The sequence below is a fragment of the Coprinopsis cinerea genome (assembly GCF_000182895.1).
Source record: "Coprinopsis cinerea okayama7#130 chromosome 11 map unlocalized cont3.11, whole genome shotgun sequence".
Taxonomy (NCBI): domain Eukaryota; kingdom Fungi; phylum Basidiomycota; class Agaricomycetes; order Agaricales; family Psathyrellaceae; genus Coprinopsis; species Coprinopsis cinerea.
Genome location: NW_003307534.1, coordinates 1,464,798 through 1,487,361, shown reverse-complemented (window position 1 = coordinate 1,487,361; position 22,564 = coordinate 1,464,798). Strand labels below are relative to the sequence as shown.

The 22,564-nt window shown below is 53.4% G+C and overlaps 7 protein-coding genes across 7 annotated transcripts; 4 read left to right on the top strand and 3 right to left on the bottom strand.

Annotated features, from left to right (window-relative positions):
• Positions 1-203: 203 nt before the first annotated feature.
• On the top strand, positions 204-2,869 carry CC1G_05494 (hypothetical protein; the record flags this gene model as incomplete). Its single annotated transcript, XM_001838889.1, has 3 exons — positions 204-374; positions 427-898; positions 954-2,869. 3 exons carry the CDS (start codon positions 204-206, stop codon positions 2,867-2,869), a joined length of 2,559 nt encoding a protein of 852 aa, XP_001838941.1.
• Positions 2,870-3,000: 131 nt separating this feature from the next.
• CC1G_05495 (hypothetical protein) lies at positions 3,001-5,261 on the bottom strand (the record flags this gene model as incomplete). The annotated part of the gene is made up of 4 exons (XM_001838890.1): positions 3,001-3,923; positions 3,978-4,393; positions 4,443-5,011; positions 5,061-5,261. The coding sequence occupies 4 exons, from the start codon at positions 5,259-5,261 to the stop codon at positions 3,001-3,003; spliced, it is 2,109 nt and encodes a 702-aa protein (XP_001838942.1).
• A 194-nt stretch (positions 5,262-5,455) lies between these two features.
• On the top strand, positions 5,456-11,163 carry CC1G_05496 (hypothetical protein; the record flags this gene model as incomplete). The annotated part of the gene is made up of 12 exons (XM_001838891.2): positions 5,456-5,719; positions 5,781-6,467; positions 6,522-6,700; positions 6,754-6,916; positions 6,973-7,048; positions 7,640-7,834; positions 7,890-8,001; positions 8,056-8,792; positions 9,328-9,578; positions 9,630-10,189; positions 10,417-10,507; positions 10,570-11,163. 12 exons carry the CDS (start codon positions 5,456-5,458, stop codon positions 11,161-11,163), a joined length of 3,909 nt encoding a protein of 1,302 aa, XP_001838943.2.
• Positions 11,164-11,399: 236 nt separating this feature from the next.
• CC1G_05497 (hypothetical protein) lies at positions 11,400-12,772 on the bottom strand (the record flags this gene model as incomplete). Its single annotated transcript, XM_001838892.2, has 3 exons — positions 11,400-12,008; positions 12,067-12,434; positions 12,490-12,772. 3 exons carry the CDS (start codon positions 12,770-12,772, stop codon positions 11,400-11,402), a joined length of 1,260 nt encoding a protein of 419 aa, XP_001838944.2.
• Positions 12,773-13,859: 1,087 nt separating this feature from the next.
• CC1G_05498 (cytochrome P450 monooxygenase pc-3) lies at positions 13,860-16,205 on the bottom strand (the record flags this gene model as incomplete). Its single annotated transcript, XM_001838893.2, has 11 exons — positions 13,860-13,869; positions 13,927-14,129; positions 14,189-14,304; positions 14,356-14,498; positions 14,550-14,574; positions 14,629-14,785; positions 14,838-14,870; positions 14,969-15,337; positions 15,404-15,539; positions 15,608-15,818; positions 15,884-16,205. The coding sequence occupies 11 exons, from the start codon at positions 16,203-16,205 to the stop codon at positions 13,860-13,862; spliced, it is 1,725 nt and encodes a 574-aa protein (XP_001838945.2).
• Positions 16,206-17,443: 1,238 nt separating this feature from the next.
• CC1G_05499 (aminopeptidase P) lies at positions 17,444-20,161 on the top strand (the record flags this gene model as incomplete). The annotated part of the gene is made up of 17 exons (XM_001838894.1): positions 17,444-17,555; positions 17,607-17,675; positions 17,723-17,804; positions 17,856-17,887; positions 17,943-17,974; positions 18,027-18,078; positions 18,125-18,271; positions 18,321-18,458; positions 18,508-18,689; positions 18,747-19,086; positions 19,137-19,214; positions 19,266-19,306; positions 19,358-19,467; positions 19,521-19,561; positions 19,613-19,693; positions 19,761-19,929; positions 19,999-20,161. The coding sequence occupies 17 exons, from the start codon at positions 17,444-17,446 to the stop codon at positions 20,159-20,161; spliced, it is 1,869 nt and encodes a 622-aa protein (XP_001838946.1).
• A 264-nt stretch (positions 20,162-20,425) lies between these two features.
• Positions 20,426-22,354, top strand: CC1G_05500 (hypothetical protein; the record flags this gene model as incomplete). Its single annotated transcript, XM_001838895.2, has 5 exons — positions 20,426-20,491; positions 20,563-20,960; positions 21,030-21,782; positions 21,835-21,937; positions 22,007-22,354. The coding sequence occupies 5 exons, from the start codon at positions 20,426-20,428 to the stop codon at positions 22,352-22,354; spliced, it is 1,668 nt and encodes a 555-aa protein (XP_001838947.2).
• Positions 22,355-22,564: the final 210 nt, after the last annotated feature.

Genomic DNA, 22,564 nt, shown 5'->3' with positions numbered 1-22,564 from the left:
GCTGAGGGTCAAGCGGTTGGGCGCCGATCGATATCGCTTTCGCCGCTTGCGTCGGTCGGACTTCGCGAATTTAGGGGAAAGTCCCGACCTCGGCACTTTCCGAGGTCACGTGGGTAGCAAGGACAATCAAACAGGTGGCCTGACGCGCTCGTCGCGAGCGTCCTTTCCTCCCTAGTTGAATCTTTACATTCTTTACATTCCCAATGTCTCCCCAGCCGATCACCGCGGACTTTTCTAAGTACACAAAAGACCAACTCACAGCCGTCTTCAACCCGCTCATGCTAAGGCTGCGTACTTTGTTGAACAAATACCAATTCTGGCCGGAGGATAATGAGCACAAGGAGAGCATACGCGATGCGGTAACGCGAATGGCGGTAAGCACTGTCAATTTACCTGTTGTTCAAAGACTCATGGGGTGACTAATAGGTTATTCTAAATCGTGTGCCTCCCAACTGCAAGCATATCTTCGCTGGGAACGCTGTATGCGCCCTCTTTCGAGCATTGGCCAAGAATCCGCAATGGCTACAACCCGGCCACTACATTGACACCTCATGCTTACAATCTATCAAGTCCGACCCACCCCACACGCTTATGCCCTTCGACGACGATCAACCCATGGTATTTGTAGAAGCCTGTATCCAAGAGTCAGCGGCCTGGAACCCAGCTCCCCCTTCATTACCCGACGTAGCACCCACACCGACGGCCCCTCTCGATAACGCCATCCCCGCCGTAGAGAAAGGGAAGGGGAAGGAGGTAGAGAAAGACCTGGAGGATAAGGGGGACGCCGCACAGGACGAGGACGTCGAGATGGATGACGAGGGAGAGGACGAGCACTCAGGCTCAGAGGAAAGACGGAACCGAAGCGACGCGCATCTACGAAGGTCGCCGAGAAAGAAAGGTGCGCGGTATAGTCTTACAGACCCCAGATCCAACCACTAACAGCTTCCATGAAGCTTCGGCGACGACGGCGGCCGCTGCTCCTTCCTCTTCCTCGCCCAGACCAGCCTGTGACCTCTGCCTCCGGCTTCGACTGACGGCTGAAATTGACCGCGACAATAAGCGGACGTATGCCAAAGACCACATCGGCCTAGTCTGCGTTCCCCACAGCAACCCCAAGAAGCCTTGTCTGCGCTGCGGACAGAAGAAGAAAGGCTGCAGTTCTAATTTCAATGGAGACTCCGCCGCTCTCCTCGCCTCGCTGCGTCAACAGAAACAGAAGAAGGAGGAGCAACGATTGACTAAGAAGGAGGGTGGGACGTCGAAGAAACGTAAGAGTGCAGCCTTGGTCCACTCGAGCGATGACGAGGACGATACGGGCGCCGTGAAAAAGACGAGGACATCCCCTTTCACCGCACCCCAGGGAACGAGCGCCGCCATTCGCCCGAGGAAAGCAGCCGCAGTCGCCCAACCCGCCGCCTCCTCAGCTGCAACCGTTGAAGTCATCGCCATGTCAGGCGGCGCGAACGCTCATTCTGGGTCGCCGACGTCGGTCCCACGCGTTGTGGCGGGCACGAAGGAATTCGGGCTTATGTTTCACCCAAAAAGCGGCCAGGCCATTCCTCTGCAACCAGCCTATCCCACCGCCTCTTCCACCAGTGACAGAGTCCTCGTCGCCTACCCCACAGAACTCCCCACGGGCGACCTCGTCAAGGACGTCGTTGCTTCCATCGACAAGCAAGATGGGATCGAAGAACGTCTCACGCAAGTGGAAGCCGCCGTCCGCAGCCTCTCAGCTCAAACTCAAACGGTACCACAAATCGCACAGCAAGGCATGGTCCCAATGTCGGAATATCAAGACTTACGGCGCAAGGTCTTCACACTCCAAAAAATCGTCGATGAAAAAGACAGCCAGCTGACAAGGATGGTCGACAACGCCGTAAAGCTCGTCTCCACCGTCGAGGATAGGATGAAGGTGTACGACCAGCGGCTTGCTCTGATCGAGGGACAGGAAGGTAGAGACCAGAAGTCGGTGCTGGTTCACGACGACCCGGTGGAGGATGCGGGGTTATTGAAGGATTTGGAGAGGAAGGTGAATTCTATTGACAGGGATGTCGACAAATCTTTCCGATCAATGAAGGAGGTCAAGAATTCCATTCGCCGCATCGACAAGGACATCGACAAGATCTGGCAGAGGGCAATGGGTTCCGTGAACGAGGCGACGCTGAACGAGCTGCTGGGCAGGATGAGCGCCCTCCACCATCAGTGTCACTCCACCGCCGCCCATTACTTTCAGAACCAGTATTTCGACGGGTACCAATACCGCGACCAGGGGCATCAGTACGGCGACCAACAGGATCACGATGGGTACGACTACGGCAATGAACAGGATTTCGAAGTCCAACCAACGATCACCCCCCCGCCCGTCAACCATATTGGAATCCAAACCGAGCCGTCCGACTCCGCCAGGTATCTCGCGCCTTCTTCAAGTAACGAAGACCCCCCCGCAGCGGCGACAGTTGCAAGATCGGCGCCCCTTCCCCCAACCGACTCGGTCGGCGACGCGCCGCAATTAAGCGCATCGCCGCTCGCTCCGCCCGTGACGTCTGCCGGCGGCAGGCCCGACGATCCAACGCGAGGGAGGGACGATGTCGTCGCCGCTCATCCGTCAAACTCAGCGGCGCCCGCTCCCTTCCCAAACTCTGCGCCGGGTATTCAAGGGCCGATCTCGATTTCAACATTTCTGCCTGCGGCACCCTTCACCTCGGAGGATGGCCTCGCCGTTCCCGACTCGCCGCTATCTTCTATCTCAAACGGCGAAGGCCCGCCTCCCAAACCTTCCCCAAAACGTCGTAAAGGTCGCGTCGGTCTCCCAGATGCTGTTGCTAATCCTCCCCAACCTCGCCGTTCAAATCGCGTAAATAAATCGTAGCTTTCGTTCATCGTTGCACCCTCTTGCGTCTTAGGTAGTTGTGAATAAAATACTTTGTCATTGCGATGATTGAAATTAACGAAGGACTAATATATATATAAAAAAAAACGACTAGGAAAGAATGGTGGACCCTACTTGCGAGACTTCTTGCTCTGGCGGGTTCGGCGCATTTCCCGAGACGCTTGGGATCGAGTCCTAACGTTAGTCTTGACTTCGGGGAGCAGCTCTATCCCATCCAACCTATTCCGTTTGCCTTCGGGTGACTCATAGGCGGCAGGGGAAGGCCGCTTGCGTCGGTTAACCGGAGTCTGAGTAATGGCGGCGGGCTTGGTCGGTGATACGACAGGCTTCATTCCTGGCTGCAGTGACTTGATGAGATCCATAGCTGACCTGCGAGGTTTGTCCTTTGAGTCGGCGGCGGCGGTCTTGGTCGTCGGAAGAGGCACTGGCGCGGGTGATGACGTGGCATCAGTACCCCGAACCAATGATGAGTTCTGGTTCACATCGAAGTCGGCAGGTGGTGAGCTGATTTGCGATTGATCGCCGGCGGTCGCGGTTTGATCGCCATGGACCAATGATGGTAAAGGATCTTCAGGAGAGAGCATGAGACTATGGGCGGGCGGCAGCGGCGCGCTAGTTTGTGATTGATTGCCGGCGGTCGCGGTTTGATTGTCCATGAAACTAGGGGGTGGGGGAGAAAGTTTTACCACTGTCGCCTTCTCTGGCGTCACATCGCGCTTGGGAAGCTGTTTGATTGGCCTTGGTCGCCCTATAAGGCCCAGAACCCTTTCCTCCTCCACCAAAGCCACAGACTTGTGCAGTCTGCCCTCGTGCTCGAAATAGTCGAACCGGAACGCCGGGCGCTGTCCCACCTGCTGGCGCTCGTACAGGTAGCCCAGGAGGAAGCGCAGTTTAGGAACCGTCAAACGCGTCGGTTCTTGCACCAACGCCATGTACTGGGAGGGGAGAATGTGCGAGTCGAAGTAGCTGTCGGGTGATGTGGACACCGCCTGCCACGAGAGGCTTGGCCGACCTGTTTGCGGCGATGCCTCGCCTATGGAGAATCTGTCAGTTACGTGGCACTTACAACAGTGAAATGCGCACTTACCGTACTTCTTAATGAAATAGGACCTCATCATATCCACTAGGTACGGCTTCGCGTTCATTCCCGGAGGTATAACCGCAGGGTCAAGCAGCTCAACCCCGTCGCGTCCTTTGGGGAGCTGCATCAAAGCTCGTGTACCTTGTCGGCGGCCTGCTGTACGAAGCCTCCCATCCTGGGTGTTGAACTCCCTCCTCGCCCAGTCAAGAATTATTCCAGCCACTCCGGAGTCTTTGAATAGAGTGGGGTGTTGGGTGGTGAAGGAGGTGCCGCCGAGGTTGTCGCCGTGATCGGTGGTCCAAGAGTGAAGGACCCGATTCTTGTCGGGGTGCACTACGGTGATGATGAGGCGGGCATTGAACTTGTGGTTTGCATCGAGCGACATCCTTTCCAGGAACGAAGGTAGCTCTTTGTCGGCCATCCTGGAGACTTCGTTGGTAAGATGGATTTGATTGGCAAACGAAGACTTACTCCGCTTGTTCGAGCGCCGACGGTCCCAGTTCGCGGTTGAGATAGGCTCGGATGCGGTACTTCCTTCGTTCAGAGGCCGCAAGGGCATTCCAAAGTTCGGTGACTGTCTCCTGAAATGATGCAAAAACTTTGTTGCTGAGTTTCTGAATGGCCGTAGGGGGCTTGGTACCAGCTGCTCCTTTGCGGCCCGACTTGCGAGATGGTGGGGCAATGTCATCGTCGTCATCTGAATCGGCATTGTCATCGTCGCTATCCGAAAAGGGGTCCTTCCCGTCACCGTCGTCTTCAAAGAGGTCTTCTAAGTCTTCGGATCCTTCAGGGTCGATACCAGCCTCTTTCAATACCTCCAGATCGTTCTCGTCGAGGTCTGGGAGAGGGGTGTCTTGCAGCCCATCCGTGGTATAGGGATATCGGTCGCCCGTTAGTTTCTCGTACTTTGCCCGATGCGCAAGCTTGATGGTGAGCTTGTTGTGTTGAATGAATAACAATCTCGGCTTGACACCTTTCCACGCTGGACCTGGTGTCTTGCGGCTAGCCTTGCAGCGGGCATTCAGCCATCCTCTGACAGACTGAGGGCAATGTTATCATGCTGTCACACGATTCGGGATAATCACTCACCGTAAATAACGCCTGCGCGAGTTTACCCTCCATGGCCGACCCGTCAACCGCCTCTTTGGCTTCTTGAATCTGCCTGGCGACGGTGTCAGCGACGTTCAGGCGCTTGACTGCGTCGGCGCCCTTGTACTCTGCTTTGGCGTCGTTGAGCAACTTGAGGTCGTCGGGCGTCCATGGATACTGCTCAGCCTTGGTTCTAGCCATAGGTGTAATCCAACTAATGCCACGTATGCGAGGATGGGAGCGCTGCCTGGCAAAGTCAGGTTTTTAACGGTCGGCGCCCATGCCTTACGGGGATAGCTGTGCTAGCCTTTTGATGACTGGAACATGGCACTTATCTTTCTTCGTATCGGTCAAATCGCACGCATGGCTCCTCTGTCTCCCTCCTCATAGACAATATGCCGAAGCGAAGCGCGAAGTCTGTGATCGTGGATAGACCTACCAAAGGTGTATTGGTCGAGATCCATACAAAGAAACGCACCACGCACCGCATTCAACCCATCCCTGATCAAGTTCAATCAACCCCAACTCCCATCGGCAAACGACGACGCTTTGACACTACTCCAGAGAATGATTGGAATGGGGAATCCAACTATCGCGTTTCTCCTCCCCCCGACAATCAGGGCCAATCCATTGAGCCTGAGGAGGCCGTGGTTGAGAATGTACGTCAACCTACGGCAATGACATCTTCGCTCATGAAACTAATTTCATGCCACTCACCAGAGTAACTACGACTATATGCTCCAATGGAACGATCGCATTAACATTTACCTCAACCACCTCTACAACAACGAAATCAGGGGCGGTGCTCCTTGCCAGGGTTGTGGGTCAGGCGATCCACTCTGGCGTTGCAACTCGTGTTTTGATAAACCTAAACTATGTTCCCAGTGCTGTCGGTCGCGTCACCTTAACCAGCCTCTTCATCGAGTCGAAATTTGGACGGGGGAATTTTACGAATCCTCCTGGCTATGGAAACTGGGAATTTCCATTCACCTAGGCCACGGGGGAGAACCTTGCCCCTGCGTTTACCAACCTCCGTTCAGTTTCCCGAGCAATGACGACTACATCTCACTCTCCCAATCAACTTGGGAAAATCACCACGACTTCACCTTCGGCGCTAGTCCCCAGATGGGTCGAGATGGACATGGCCAGGAGATGGTCCTCGTTCATACCAATGGCATCCACCAATTAGCGGTATACCAATGCCTGTGTCCCGGAGCTCCATCCATAGACGAGCAGTGCGTTCTGGGAGGCCTGTACCCAAGCACATTCAAATCGGTTGCCACCGTCTTCACTCTTGAGCTCCTTCAGGACTTTACTCTGGCGTCGTTGGAATGCCAGACTTCCGCCTCGGACTACTTCAGCAAGTTGAGGAGGTTAACGAACCCCGAATTTCCAGATTCTGTACCCGTGCGTGCTCTACTCGACTAGCCCCATGTTTATCCAGTCCTGACATCGAAGTAGGATCGGTACCGCGAGCTGCTTAGAGCATCGCGACAATTTGGATATCTTCAAGAACTCATGCGCTTTGGGTGTCCGGCGAAAGAGTCTGCTGTTGCACCTGGGTCTCTCGCTTTCTTCTGCGCGGCTTGCCCTCAACCAGACGTGAATTTGGAACCGGGGTGGGAAAGGGATTCGGAAAGGTATGTGCATTCTTTCTCGGGGTTTTACCAGATCACAGATTAACCTGGTAAAGTTGGAAATATACCATGTCCTTCATCGCCGACGGCAATTTCGTCTGCGTTAGGCAAACGAGAAAAGGGTCAGGGCAAGATTTGTTCCTTAAACAGGGCCAGGGGTATTTCGTCGGGGCACGAGCCTACAAGTCATATTTAAATGGTGCCCGGGAGGATATTGAGGTGCGACCGCCGTCTTTCCATTATGGATGGCAGTTCAACCTCACCGCCTCCTTTAGCCATCTACCTGCAATCAGCATAGGGCTGTCGCGGACAAGAACAAAGCTCACAAGGGTTATGAAGCCACAGGAATCGGTGCGCTCACTTGCGCCCGTCACGGCGCTTTTGTGCCAAGCTCCTTTGTGGACTTTCAAAAAGGAGAAAGGCAGATGAACATGGACTATTCCCTTTGCAAGGGACTGAAGGCGGTCGTGTCATCAAAAACGAAGCGCGTGGTGCTATTCTACGACATATGTTGCCAGTATTGGAAAAATCTCCTGGCGCGCGTCAAGAGACATGATGCATTAGAACTCCCTTGGTACGACTCCATGGTCTTTGCTATAGGCCAATTCCACGTCCATGGGCATCAGGAGAAGTGCCTACCGCGATTTTCACCTCTCTACGTGCCTGGCATAGGCTGGGTCTCGGGTGAAATAATTGAATCCAATTGGTCCCTGCTCAACGCCTTTGGACAGCTCGCCAGTACTATGACTGAAGCAAATCGCATCGAATCAATGGATCGAAAAGTGTTGGACTTGAATTGGAAAAAGATGATTAAATTGGGTGAGTTTGTCAAGTTTTATTTGGAGCGGCGAAGGCGGCGCCCCAGCAGGTCGGGGGAGCGCCGCTCAAGATCGCACCGCTTCTCCGTTGGACTATGAGGCTAGACGCTAACTAGATTTTCAGCGGAGTTTCTGCTCAAGCTATTCAAGACTTCTGTGGAAAATCTTCAAGAGGTATCCGAAGCGTTGGAGATGCTGAAGGCGTCCGCATCCGAGGAGACGCGTTCAAGATGGGACGCTGAATTAGAAGCGGCGCAGAGATTAAGGGAAGGAAAGAAGCCCGAGTCGATGGATATTCTGCTCTCTAAACTTGAGAAGGGTGAGTGGCGCTTTGCGAATATGGTGCTAGGCTTACGCGCTGGGTTGGTTGATAGCGCCGTCCCGCAAGTCCATCGAGACAAAGTTAATAGGGGCAGAAGCGGCAGCCAATAAGCACGTCGGCGTCAGCATTTGGGTCAGCGAAGGGATTGCCATCCAGGAGGATCAGTGAGGTATTACATTTCGAATCAATCCCGGTCTATTCCTAATCACATGTTCCAGAATGGAGGTTCTGGGACTGCTTGCCGATCAGAAGGTGGCGACTACTGAGAGTCGAACCTTGGAGGTTGAGCGTAAGAGAGCTCAATTGTTGAAGCGCTCCAACGACCATCACCAGGAGGCTCTCAAGTTCTTTCCGAAGTTAACACCGCCAGGCGGTAGCGAGATAGATATTGCGGTGGTAACAGCGCCGATTAGAGAGCCTTGCGATTGCGAGGACAATTGCGGTCATATGGGGATGAATATTGACCCTTTCAGTGACGTGGCTGCAGGTCCCATCGAGAAGATGACAGTTTTACTCCCCTCTTCTGTGTCAGCCAGGGTTGAGCTTTTCTCGAAGCACGCCATTGAAGCCGAACTGAAACTCCGCCAGGCGCAGGCGGACGAGGCGCTGGAGAACGTGCGGACACAAGTAGGGTACAAGTCCTTCTTGTTCAAGGCAAACATTCAGCTAGCGGAGAATAAAGCGCAGAAGACTAGAGGGTACGCCGCGGTTGCAACTGCCGATAAGGCTATCCGACGGTGGACTCGGGTATACAATCAAGCACGATGGGCGATCACAGCGCTCACCAAGGATGCAGCGGTCCTTGGTAAATACCCCCCTCTTCTTAAGGCGGACCTCACCCCACTTCAGTCAATTTACCAGCCTAATGCTCCGGGCATGAGCCGCCAAAATGTCAGCTGGATTTGGGGGCGGCGAAGTGGAAGTATTATGAATGATCCGGAATTTCTGCAGGAAAGTAAGTCTCCCTCCATGGCGGTGATCGGCGACGACCTTACACCAGCGTCGGGACATAGTTTGCAGGTTGAATTGGTTGCGTACCAAGTCTCGGTACGAGAGATGGCGCGAAGAACTGACACTGGTCAAGGCAGAGATGGGGTGGACGGTTCGATTCTTTCGGAACAAGGCCTTTGATTGGACTTTGATGGCTGCGCGCTCAAACAACGCGGGGCTTCGCGCGCAGGCGTTAAGACAATCGTTCACATTTAGAAAGCTGGAGAGACAAGCCGAAAGGGCTTTTGAGAAATATGTCGTAATTAGCCAGCATTGATATATGAATTTGGATTGAGAGATTCCCCTCTCGCAATCATCTGAGAGCCGCGCGGCGGCGCTTTCATGTGAGACGCGCGGCGGCGCTTTCATGTCATAGTCGGCGAAGCACCACCGTCGCCGACTCGCTGTGCACCTGGAGGGTCACGTGATTCTTTTTTCGGAAATTGCCATTAGCTTCATGATTCCATATGACATGCATCTTGCTTCACTCACCCCAACAGGCCCGATGGATTCCTCGAAAGACGGAAAGAAAGGTGAAGTCGAATTCACCTATAGTCCGCCCGGTACAAGCCCGGAGATGGTGGGGACGATGTTCGCCGACCTGGACACGTTGGACTTCGCGAGCCTCCAACAATTTCTGTACTATCTCTCATCTCGCAAGCGATCGGCGGGTCTAGCATATGGCTCACACTTCGCCCAGCTATCTATCGATCAGCGCGCAGAATTTTTGAAAATTTTATTCGATGACATCGTGCGTTGTTCCCTCCCTACAATAGACGCTTGAATTCAAAAATCAACGTAGACTTGGCACACGATGATCTTCGGATTCGCAAGCCTGCGGTATCCTGAGGTGAAGCCAGGGGAGGCTCACCGCAACCTAGGCCGACTTTTCATGCACATTCGCTACGGCGATCCTACCCTCATCGTCGCCGCCTGCTCACCGTCTTATCAAAATGTGCCCGACCGATTACTCGCCCACTACGAAGCGAATTGGTGGAACCCCTTCGATCCAGCCAAGAATTGGGACAACAGCAATATCTCGTTTGTGATCAAGACCTTTCGCCATCAGAGGCAGTTCATGATGGCGCTCCCGCGCGCACCCCTACCCAGCAACCGTCTCTCCGACTTGAGCCTTTTACAACTCAGGAAATGCGCCGACTCGATCGATGAGTGCATCGCAATGATCGGCCGAGATATCAACCTGTCGGCGCGGGAAATCGCGAAAGCTGTGGCTCTCTATTGTCGCTGGAAGGTTCTATTGCTCCAGGCCCGGGTAGCGCAAAAGAAGAGGGCTGAGGCAGCCCAGGTTGATGGCCTTGTTGCTCGGGGTATTAACCCTGCATACGTGGCGGATCTCCTAAAGTTTGTTAAAGAGAGGAAGAGCAGGGAGGGGTAGTTTACCTTTGTTTGTGCGCCGACGCGCCGCTCACGTTATCAACGTTTGATCTCCAGAGCTCCATGTACTGTTATGACCTTAACCTTGACACCTCATACCGTCGTTTAACATTCCGCCGCCAGTTTCGCATGAGATCCACGTCCTTAGCAACATTCTCCTATCGCGAATGGGAATCATTTCAAGACTTCGTCAGTTTGCGTTTGCAACTTGCGTTTACCGCATTTGCGCAGGATGACACCGGCAGCCTGTGGAAGGCGCGTCATAACTGTTTTGCGGATGAGGTGGTGCGTTGAATCCCAAAACATTCAGTTTTCCTCCCCTCCCGGCTAATAGCCTGGTGACCTAGACTCAAGCAATCTTCTTCGTCGGCCTATCCAAATTCTATGAAACTGGCAACTACGTGGGAGCATTTACAAGCAAGGTGGTCGAAGATTGGGACGATATTTTCGATGGGGTGGAGCAAGGGAGGCTCCCTCTCTATTTAGAAGCCGAAGCATGGATTTTGGACCCCAATCCAGTTCATGAACTCATGCCCGCCGCTTGGTGGAAACCGAACGCCGCGTCAATCGCTCTCATCGGGATATCCCAGATGGTCGAGGCGTGGGCGGCATACATGCGTCGGGGCCGTCCATCCAATGCGCCGAACGCTGTGGACGAAAGTTACAGGGAGGTGTTGGAGCAATGCGTAGGGCTCTACGCCGGTTGTCGAGACGGAGTCGCCGATCAGTTAGATCTCACCGCCCAACAACTCCTTCCAGCATTCGAGGCAACCGTGAATCGACTATCGGATATTTCCTTATACCCCTTGTACGGGCACTGGTACAAGATCTGCTCCAAGTCGGACAAGTTGGCCTTGATAGAAGAGTGGAAGGAATCGAAGGGCGGCGACCGTGCTGAGACCAGCGCTCGAGGATCGCGCTCTGGGTCGGCGCTGGGCTGATAGTCGGCGGGGGACATTACGCACCTTTGGGTTAATTGCTTTGTAAACTTATGTAGAACGACCTATTCCTATCGAATGTGACGCCAAGGCGCAACGCCTATATATTATGAGGTTATAATTGAAAAGAAATCCGAACCAACAACATCTCGCGAAGATATTATACTCTCGGCGCAACGCGCCGAAGCGCCGCGCCAACATTTGAGGGGGGGGCCCGCCATCCCGCCGAACTCCCAAACTTAAACACCCACCCTCAGTCCATGAGGAATATTGAGTCTAGCTTCGATCGCCGCAAGCGGCTCCGGATCTTCTGTAAGCGCGCGGTAGCTCAGCCCCCATTGCAGCACCTGAGGGCGCATGAAGCTAGCCAGGCAGACCCTTTCACCTTCTACTGGACTGGCGCCATGTTGTAATATGTGGCTCAGGAGGAAAACCATGGTTCCCCTTTCATACCGGAAACGATGCCCGACGTCCTTCAGTTCAAACCTACCCCCGCGGTAGGGACCGACGGTCAATAGGCAATCGTACCAGAAGGGATGGCCCGAGGTGTCGAAGTGGAAGGGTGTTTCGCGGTTGGAGATCACTTGCATGACGGTGAACGGAGAGGCCCAACAGGCAATCACCTTCATCATATGGCTTTCGAAACCGTCCTCTACGCCTGCGCAGTTGGTTTCCACGAGTTTCTTCCAAAGCTCCACTCCTACCTCGTATTGAGAAGGGTGAATGAGGTATAGGAGAGCTCCCATGATGCAAAAGGCCTGTCGAACAGCTTTGATAAAGGGTAGACCACCGTCGCTACCGTCAGGTCGGCGAATTGCAGCTGCGACGAAAGGTTTATACTTTGGCGGCTAGGGCGCGGTTTTAATACACAAACAGGGGCGACCGTAGGTCTATCCGAGTACTTACTGGATGTGCCTGCATGAACCAACAGGGAGATAAAGTGAGGACCCCTGGAGTGAAACCAGCGCGGCCAACCGGTTGGAAATAGCTCTCATTGACCCTCCAATTGCTCGCCGCCCGCTTCATTTCAGGCTTAGCATTCGGCGCGGTAAGGAGACTACGACAGGCCGCCTCAACTACAGAGAGTAGCTCGGGTCGGAGGACTCCAGGAAGGTGGATGTACACGATGCGACCTGAGCGATCGACAATGTGGCCCGGTCCTGAAAGCAACTTCGAGACGCCGTCGGATTTGGGGGGAGCTTCGGCGCCCGTTCGCTCGGTGACGTGCTTTGAAGCGGCGTGGTACTGATAAATGTCTCTGTCGAGGACGCACACTGTCGCGCGCGTTAGAGGATTGGGGAGATGAGGTCTTTCGTCAGGAAAACTCACTCTGCGTTCGGAAAGCCTTCATGATCACTTCGGCAGCCAGGTAACAGTGCATTTGGAGGTTCAAGTCATTTCCTGGAGGCGAGGGAACCGACGCTGGTGCGGAGTAGTGGACGGAACAAATCTTCTTTAAGTAGTCCTTGGTGGCCTCGAGCTCATTGATGGCGGACAGGGCTTCTATGGGATGCTCAGGTGGAGGTGAAAGGGAGGGGGCAGCTTCGGCAGCTGCAGGCGGAATGGGAGGGTTGGTTGAGGCGGTAGACGTTAGATTGCTGGCGCTGAACATGGGCGTGATTGAAGCAACAACAGTCGAGGTGCATGGACAGCAGGCCCTCCCCTCCCTCGTGGCTTCCGCGTGTTTTGTGCTTTTTGTCAGCGCGCCGACTGCCCGCCGTCGCCCATTTGCCGCTGCTTTGACCCCTTTGTCGTAAGCGAGATCCGGGGCCATCATCCATGATGGGCTTTTCGGGAGCTCTGGTGAGCTGTGATGGTAGCCGAGACCCGGGAGCTCTACCATCAGTCTTGGTGGGAAAGTACGTCAGAGCTCCGAGATCTGGGCCATACATCAATGGCCTTGATCCCCGACTCCGGACCATTGATAGTGGGTCGATCTATGTAATGGGGTGGCAAGCGAGGCTGTGGCGGTGCACCTCGACTCGCGACTCTGATCAAAGACGCAGCCCGCTCGTTCCCCACTTCGCACTAGGCCGGAATATCTTGAGGTGAAGGTACCTTGAAGTGCCAATTCCTGAAGTCTGACGACCCTTATTATAGGTTACAGCGGTTTTCATTACACGGGCAGAGGCCAAGCACCGACCCAGACGAGCAAGTTTTAATGCGGACCAACAGTTGTGGCCGCAGTACCAGGTCGCACCCAGATTTGTCCCAGGTCGAGTCATCAAATCGGCACCCGTTTGGAACCTAGGTTTAGACCCAGGACACCTCTCAATAAAACAGACCACTCCCACATCTTACCCAGTCTACCAGCCCATCCCTGGCCCGTGAGGAATCCTGATTGAGATGCCGTGCTCAGTGTTGACAAGATTGGGAAGCATCCAGCTGTCTTCGGGAAGGTTGTGCTACGGTCTACCTGTTCCGTACTGAAGCCGGTAGGATACAGAAATATAACGAAAGGCTCGTAGCTGCCGTGCTTGCAACGGCCCTCTACACCAAGTGGCTCAGAATTGTCCCCCTGTTAATTAAGCGCCCGCCAGGAATGTCTTGGCGTTCGCGCTCAAGAGGCGCCAGCCACCGTGGTGATTTTACCTGACGACACGGGGAGACAATGTGGAAAGATGGTTTCTCAAGTTCCAGAGATCATTACAGTTAGAATACTCCTTTGGACAGTGGGATAAGCACACACATATGAAACACTAGAAAAAACTATGGTACAATGATAAGTTATTTGAAGTCTTCAAGTTCCAACTACCTGCTGCTTACTCCATTCGCACCCAGAGTCCACCTTTGACAATCAGAGTCAAGTTAGTTCCCGGCCAAATCTTCTCCATTCCCTTCCTCCCTTCGCATGTTTTCCAGCTTTCAGGTGGGATAGTCCCGGCGGGCTGAGCGTCCGGTGCGAGACTGAACTTTGAGAATTGCTGAAGCAGGCGGATGAGGAAGAAGGATGCTTCATGGTAGGCGAACTACACGAGATAGTAGATGTGTGAGTGTTGGATGCGGTAGAAGGTGTAATGGTACTGACCTGCTGGCCGAGGCAGATACGAGGCCCGGCGTTGAATGGTGTGAAAATGAAGGGGTTGGGTGTGAGGTATTTGTGTAGACGCTCGTCCAGGAAGCGGTCGGGATCGAATTCGTACGCTTAAGAGGACTTAGAGTTATTGTCACTGAGGTAGGAACCGTCAAACGTACCGTCTGGTCCCCAAAGATCCTTGCGACGATGCATGTCCCAGACTGAGTATCCGACTTGGGTGTCACCCGGGATGAAGAGCGGAGGTCTTCCGTCCTTGGTGGTGAACACGGTGTCGTTGATTGCACGTCGCGTGTTGAAAGGACTGGAGAGTGGTTAGCCACGCTACTATGATGAGGTGGGGAGCTGTACTCACACTGGAGGATAGAGTCGAAGAACCTCTGTTAACAGAAATATGAGCGCCGTATAAGGGAAAAACGGATAAGCTCTCGTACCATTGATGAACGCCCTCAGATACCTCATGTCACGGATATCGTCATATGAAGGTCGACCTTTTTCGCCAACCTTGTTGAGGATCTCGCTTCGAAGTCTCTCCGCTACATGAGGGTTCTCGGCGAGCATGTATACCGAGTAGGTCAAAGTGCAGGCAGTCTGCAGTGGAGACGTCAGGTAGACATGGATGGAAGGGAAGATCAGTGCTTACGGTATCACGGCCAGCAACGAGGAGGTTCAAAAGCTACAGGCGACACGTACATAGTGAGCTCTTGTCTTCTTCGAACACAACATGGGACTTGCCTCGTCTGTGATGATCCTTCTATCCTTCGTTTGCGAGACCAAATGTTTCAACAACGTCTCTTCCTCGCCCTTCTCAACCTTCTCCACATCGCCCAGGGTACTGGCTTCCCTCAAAGCCTTGTCCACAATGGGCTCGATGATCTGGTCCACGATGTCCCTATTCGGCTTGACTGTGTCTCTGAGGAACTCGGCAAGGGGCCATTCCTGGCCGATAATGGCACGCATTGTCACACCGTGCAGACCGCTCAAGAAGGCGTTTACGAAGATGTTGGATGGGTGGGAGGTGAACGAGGGTGGGTTGGGCTTTCTTGAGTTCTTGGGGTAGGGGATTCCGGCGGAGAGAGAGTCGATTTTCTCGCCGAAGAGGAACTGTGCTGCGGAGTCGAGGGTGAAGCGGGCGACTAGGTCCTATATTGATCCTCCGTGGTTAGTCTTGCAATGTTTTAAGATTGAGAAAAAGGGTTGTTCGCTTACTTGGAAGTCGATCGCATAACCCTCTGCAAGTCGTGCCCTGGCCAATTCCAGAGTCTGAGCTGCATGTTTATCGAAAATGTCAAAGTCACTGATTCTGTCTCGAGTGAAAAAGGGTCGGGTGATGGCGCGGTGGAACCTGCGAAAACGTGGGCGCTCAGTAGGTGCTCGAGCCAGTCAAACGAGATGTTTATCAAGACCACATACTTCCACATGTCTCCGTCGGAATTGAAGACGCCAGTCCCAAGGAACGAGTGCATCTGCTGGATAAACCCATGTCCCTTCTCAAAGTTCTGGAATTGGGTCGCGAGCATGGCTTTGACGTGTTCCGGTTCAGTTGTCCAGATCTGGTTCTCGGAGGGGAGTCGCAGCTCGAATGTGTGCCCGTACTTTCCTACCCACTCCTGAACCGAATCCACTGCACAGAATACCAAGCATGTAAGCGTCGACCTCGCGACAAGGAGCAAGGGTTGCCGGACTCACGAACGTAGCCGTTGAGATAGCTATCCATCAAGTAGGGGATGATCGACAATCCGGAGAAGTAAGGCCATGGTTCCTCGATGTGAGGTACGACCTTAGCTCCGCGCTTCTTCGCCTCCCTCTGAACCCGATATCGATGGTGGTACACCTCGCAGGCGTAATGGATCGGTTTGGCGAGGGCCACGAGGGAGATCACTGCCCAGGTCGGCAGTGTGAGAATGTTCGTTTGGTCGAGGACATGTAAGGCGCCGTAAGTCAGCAGTGGAGGTAGGACGAGCGAGGGGGAGCGTTTCCCCAGGAAGACGAGGCCAGGTGAGAGAGGCATTGCGCTGTGTAGGCAGGTGTGGGTAGAAAGGAACAGTCCATGGCTCTCTTCTTATGAGAACTTGTGAGAAGCCCATTAATAGGGTGTCACCCTGAATCGGTGGTATTAAACCCGCAATTCTACCGCAGACGACCAGATGGCTATGTCGACAAGCCGTTATGCTGCGCAATGTCCTCGGCAGGGAGACTGCTATCCCAGTCGAATGTATTGGTGAATTGGAACTGAAACCCGTTGGAACTCTTGGTAACACTTGAAACGGCCGAAGTGGCCAGACTCGACAAAGGAAGGACTATACAGCCCCGTTTGTTAGGTTCAGCAGGAAAACACGTCATTGACGCCAGAGAGGGGGATTGGAAACAACATATCCGTGTTTCCGTTGCTCGTCATGGAATCGCGTAAGCAATGTGCTTGGGGAGCGTGTCGGAAGAGATGCATGCGTACCATGGTATTAGGCCTGATCCACCCGCAGCATCATGAAGATTGTGGGCGAAGCAGCTGTGAATCATTGATAACGAATGACTCCCAACGTGCCTGTTAACGCCGACAAATCGAATTCCAACGAACAGGGCGACTTGAAGGGAGATCAGATTTAAGCGCCCAGAACACAGGCAAGAAGCGGGTCAGCCACCGCTGGACATGCTAGTCCTAACCTCCGCCCTATAGCTCCTGCATCTACTTATAGTCCTCTCTATTTGCATAAAATGCCCACCACTCACCGTTTGAACCCTGAGGCTCTAGGTGGTTGGGCTAGAAAACCTCAGCGCTCAAGTCCTGCTGGGGTGACTGACTATCTTTAGCCGCCGGAATCCATATTTGCTCCCGCTTCTTTTCTCCTCCCGCGATCCTTTCTTTCCTTTTGAATAATCTCTACTGGTCGACGTCGAACACGCCTTCGACGATGAGCTCGAGGATCTACGATTGCTTCCGCATTCTTTATCTTATCTGATATGACGACAGACTTGTACCGGCCAACATGACCACTTCTTATTCATAGGCCTACTGTCATGTGGTGCAGAACCTCCTTCCTCAAACAGATCACAAACCAAACACCCAAGCGATCTCTCCTATCTTCTCCTAGCACCTCGAGTCGAGCAGCCAGGACTTTCTCTGGCCATCTGCCACGTCGACCGTTAGGACAAGCAAATCGGTGTTTCAGTTGCTCGAGGGGGCTTCAGGTTTCGCATTCGACCAGGAGGTTCTTTTCGACCACAAGATCAGTGACTGATAGTGCAGAAGACATGGGTGCCAGGGGAAACCATACCGTGGATACGAGCAAGCAGTTGGCGGCGCTTAGGGAGTTGATGAAGAAGGAGAATGTGGACGTTTGGGTTGTGCCTAGCGAAGATCAGCGTATGTCTTTTTCATTTTCGTTTCGTGATTTTACGACTCAAAAACATTTAGATTATAGTGAATATCTTGCCCATTGTGATGAACGACGTGCCTTCATCTCTGGGTTCAATGGATCTGCGGGTATGTTTCGTTTCTGACCTCGCGACGGTATGCTGATTCGCGTGCAGGATGTGCGGTCATCACCCTCGACAAGGCCTACCTCTTCACGGATGGACGATATTTCCTTCAGGCTGAGAAACAATTGGATTCGTGAGTCTACAGAATCTGGGATGAGGTTCGCAACGACTGAACCTTTCTAAGGAACTGGACGTTGATGAAACAGGGATTGCCCGGTACGTGTTTCTTCGCCCTCGCGCGATGCTCCGAACGCTAACCTAGCAATACTAGATGTACCAACATGGCAAGACTTCCTGCACAAGGTAGATATCGTATCTCAGCTTTCCAGAACTCGACCTTATGCAGCCATATCAGACCCTCGATGGATCCCTCAAGATTGGTATTGACGCTACCATTATCACCGAAGGTAAGCCAGTTGTTCATGAAAATGCCTGTAACTAAATATCGTTCAGAGGATGCCGCAGGCCTGAGGAAGAACCTTGCCCCAAAGAAATCCGAACTCGTCCCTTCCAAGAAGAACCTCGTCGATATCGTTTGGGGAAGTGAGAGACCTGCTCGCCCTCAGAATCCCGTCTTCCATCTCGACGAAAAGTACTCTGGTCAGTGACCTGTCACCGAGTTTGGTGCTAACGCTAACAATCCATTCAGGCCAGTCATTCAAGGAAAAGGTCAAGAAGGTTCGAGAGGAGATCGCGAAGGAGAAGGGCAAGGCGTTTGTCGTGACCATGCTCGATGAGGTCGCGTGGCTGTTCAACCTGCGAGGCTCTGACATCGATTACAACCCCGGTATGCAACGTTTCGCTCGATTTATCGCGGTTTCTGAACCCTCTCGCAGTCTTCTTCGCGTACGCGGTCGTGACGCCCGACGAGGTCGTCCTATTCATCAACGAGAAGCAACTCGACGATGCAGCCAGGGATTATCTCGGTCAAGATGTCAAGATCAGGGGCTACGATGAGCTCTACGACTACCTCAAAGAGCTGCCCAAGAGCCTCAGTCTGACCGGCGACAAGGACGGGGTTCGTACTCTCGATTCTACACTTCCTCCTGCCCTCGTACTGACGCGTGTACTGCAGGAGAAGATCCTCGTGACATCCAGAACCTCGCTCGCCATTACCGAAACCATCACGCCTCCATCCTCCCCCGAATCAACCACCTTCCACAAAGTCGTCCGCTCGCCCGTCGGGGATCTCAAGGCCATCAAGAACGCTGTTGAGATCGAAGGGTTCAGGCAGTGCCATATTCGGGATGGAGCTGCGCTAGCTCGATATTTTGCCTGGCTCGAGGAGGCGTTGAATGAGGGCAAGGAGGTATCGGAGTACGCGGGCGCGGAGGTGTTGGAGAAGTATCGCAGTGAATTGGATTTGTTCAGGGGTTTGTCGTTTACGACTATCTCGTCGACTGGGCCCAATGGCGGTGTGTCTGTTCTATCTGTTAGCGCGCGCTGGGCTGATGATGAAGTCCAGCGATCATTCACTACTCTCCTGATCCTCAGGATTGTGCGATCATCAAGAAGGATCAGGTCTATCTCTGTGATTCTGGAGGTACGTTGAGATCTTCTCTCCAATAATATACAAGGCTGACGACCCCTCCAGCTCAATTCTCGGACGGAACTACGGACGTGACTCGAACATGGGTGCGATAAAGGCCGAACTTCACTCACTCGCGGCGCTGATGGGTCCTCTAGCATTTCGGTACACCTCGTCCAGAAGAAGTTCGCGCCTTCACCCGTGTCCTCCAAGGCCACATTGCGATCGACACCGCCGTGTTCCCCAATGGAACGACTGGCTACTTGATGTGAGTACCATCTGATCTTCGACCGACACCCATTGACTGTCCCTTCTGTACAGCGACTCCTGGGCGCGTCGATCGCTTTGGCAAGACGGTTTGGGTGGGTTTGCTTCTCACTTTTGCATCTTTGGTCGCCTGACCTTTCATACAGATTACCGCCACGGGACTGGCCATGGTGTCGGCCACTTCCTCAACGTGCACGAGGGTCCTCAGGGTATCGGTGTCCGGATAGGTTCGTCCTCCTCCACAATCCACTCCTTTCCTAAGCACGGTAGACTCATGATTGTCGAACGCTGTAGCATACAACAACACCGCTTTGAAAGCGGGTATGACGGTCTCGAATGAACCGGGGTACTACGAAGACGGGCAGTACGGTATTCGAATTGAGAATATCGTCATCGTCAAGGAAGTCAAGTTGCCCAATAACTTTGGAGATAAGGGATACCTTGGGTTTGAGCATGTTACTATGTCAGTTCTCATCTTCTTTTCGTCCTTCCTTTCTTGGTTTTGCTGACCTAAAATACTCTCTTTCTACAGGTGCCCGATCCAGACCAAGCTTATCGACGCTTCACTCCTGACGGAACCAGAGAAGAAGTGGGTCAACGATTATCATCAGGAGGTGTGGCAGAAGGTGTCGCCGTTGTTGCAGAATGATAAGAGGGCGTTGGAGTGGTTGAAGAGGGAGACTACGCCTATCTAGGTTCCCTGTGCATTCGATGGCTTGTTTCGTTTTTCCTGACTAAATGCTCCTATGTATGAATGTAAGGTGACAGTGCGGTCGGGTTTCATGGAACTGAGGTCTGCCCTGACCTAGATTGTCAGGGTGGAAATGGCCGTCAGTGCCACAGCTCACATGTCCTTCTTGGTTACGGCTTCATGTTCTTTGGTCAAGTGCTTAAATATCTCACCGGCTGGACGTCCTCCAGTGTCTGTGATTCGTACTCACTTACTTTCAGCATTTACCATGGACAAGCCGGCCTCGATCCAATCGCTCCCAAATGAGCTCATTGATAGAATAGGCAGTTATGCGGTACGTCTTTGCTGTTCCGTCACATCAGGTAGTGTAGCACGATTCTCACACCGAAGTTCGAACGAATGTAGGGGACGATGTCGGACGTCAAGGCACTCCGACTCAGCTGTCGTACCATGGGCGCCGCCTTGCAAAGCGCTATCCTCAAACGAGTAGTTATCGACCTGCATAACGGCAACGTCGAGCGGAACGTTTACAAGCTCGAAACGTTGTCTGCGCCGACGATTCCGAGCGCTCGTGAGGATATCGAGAGTCGCCGTCCGTGGAAGCTGATGATCCGGGAGCTGGAAATCAAGTACCTCACGCCTTTGGAGGATTTCAGCCGGAGATGCGTGTCTAGTCGCGGAAGGTGGTTGGACGTGGCGTCTAGTACCCCCATCGACGAGGAGGCTGGAAAGAATGGGGAGAAAGCGATTAAGGAGAACCTTCTGCCTGCGATAGTCTCTCTGGAGGGACTTTCGCGGTTCCGGTGAGTAGTAATTGAAACTTTATTTATCTCCACACCCAAATACTTAGGCATTTTGCGCGTGGTCGACAGATGGACGATACACAGGAGAACGCCCATGTATGCAGTGGAGGCTGTTGCCACTGCACTGCGCGAAATCGGGACGAGGCTCACTCAGTTCTACTTGTCTGCGTCGGACGTCAGGACCACCGAGCTTGCTAGCTACCTTGGCGAGCAGGAATGCTCCTTTCCCATCCTCCGGACATTGTCCTTGGAGTACGGGGGGCCTAGCGACGAGACTCGTGAACCCGATCGCGCCACGCGGTGGGTGCTGGGGATCTTGAAGAACTCGTCGTCCAAGTTGACCTCGTTGACAATCCGCACCCCGAATCAATGGTTAGGGCTCCACGATATTGTGCCTTTCGTCCGAAGTGCAAGCCTTGAAAGTGTCACCTTGACATCCGTGTGGTGCATTGTGGTCCCTCCTGACTTTCGTCTCCCGCCGGCTGCATTCCGCAATCTAAGGTCACTGAACCTGACTGTCTGCACCCCGGACGATCGAAGTTTGTTTGCGCACCTGAGGACGCCCCCGCTGCCGGTGGAGAGTGCTGATGTCTGGACCGCGCTTCGTAATGCGGGAGTGTGGGTGGCAAGCCTCCGTATCGTGGCCATCACCGACCCCCTGCTCGACTATCTCACCGCCCACTCTGGCCCGCTCGAGCATTTGACGGTGGTGAACTCGTGGATAGCGAGGAGGGAGCAGGGGGACAAGTGGGCGTGGGTTTTCTATGAGTCTGTGTTGCCGAGGCATAAGGCATACCTCAGGACGCTTAAGTTGGACACCGCGTATGAAAATGAATGGAGTCTTACTGGGGAGGCGTTCGTCGCTCATTTTAAGGGCTTTGAGCGTTGTCGCTCTCGAGATTTCTGTTGCTGGATCTAGTGTCGCTTCGCAGGAGGTGAAGGATGGTGGTTCCGGCCAAGCGAATTCAACTTTTATCGTGAGTGGATCATATCTACGAGTGGTGGTTACGTTTGATGAGGTTCGTTGGGCTGACAACACTTTCCAGAAAACAGTCTTGGATTGCTGCGCGAACGGGTATATGCCGAATCTCACCAACCTCAAGCTTTACAATTCTGAAATGGAGAGCACACGAGGTTCAGGATGTGGGACTGCCAGGATCAACCGACGTGATTGGATCACTGGAGTTATGGCGCAAGCGCTCGAGCGGTACACATACATATCGGAGAGGAAGCCTTTGCTCCCGCGTACGGTGGAGGTGGTGGGTGTTACGAAGTGGAGTTTGGATGTAAAGGGACGTTTGGCTAGCGCAGAGAAGATTTCGGTGTGGGGTTATAAGGCGTCGCCTGGTTTTCGCCTTCAAACCTTCCTTCGCGGAACAGGAATTCGTTTTTAGTGGAGTCATAACGACTTATCTATTACAGCCGTTTGCATAATTCTTTGCGCGAGCGATTTCGCAAAATCCAATTGATGGCGGGTCGGAAAGCTCCGTACGACAGCAAAAGTCCCGCTCGAGGCTCAGTTCTGAGCATCATCCAGGCATTGTCGCGAGCTTATCGTCTCGTAACGGTGCCCTTACCACTTCCGGTTATGTTTCCAATAATCT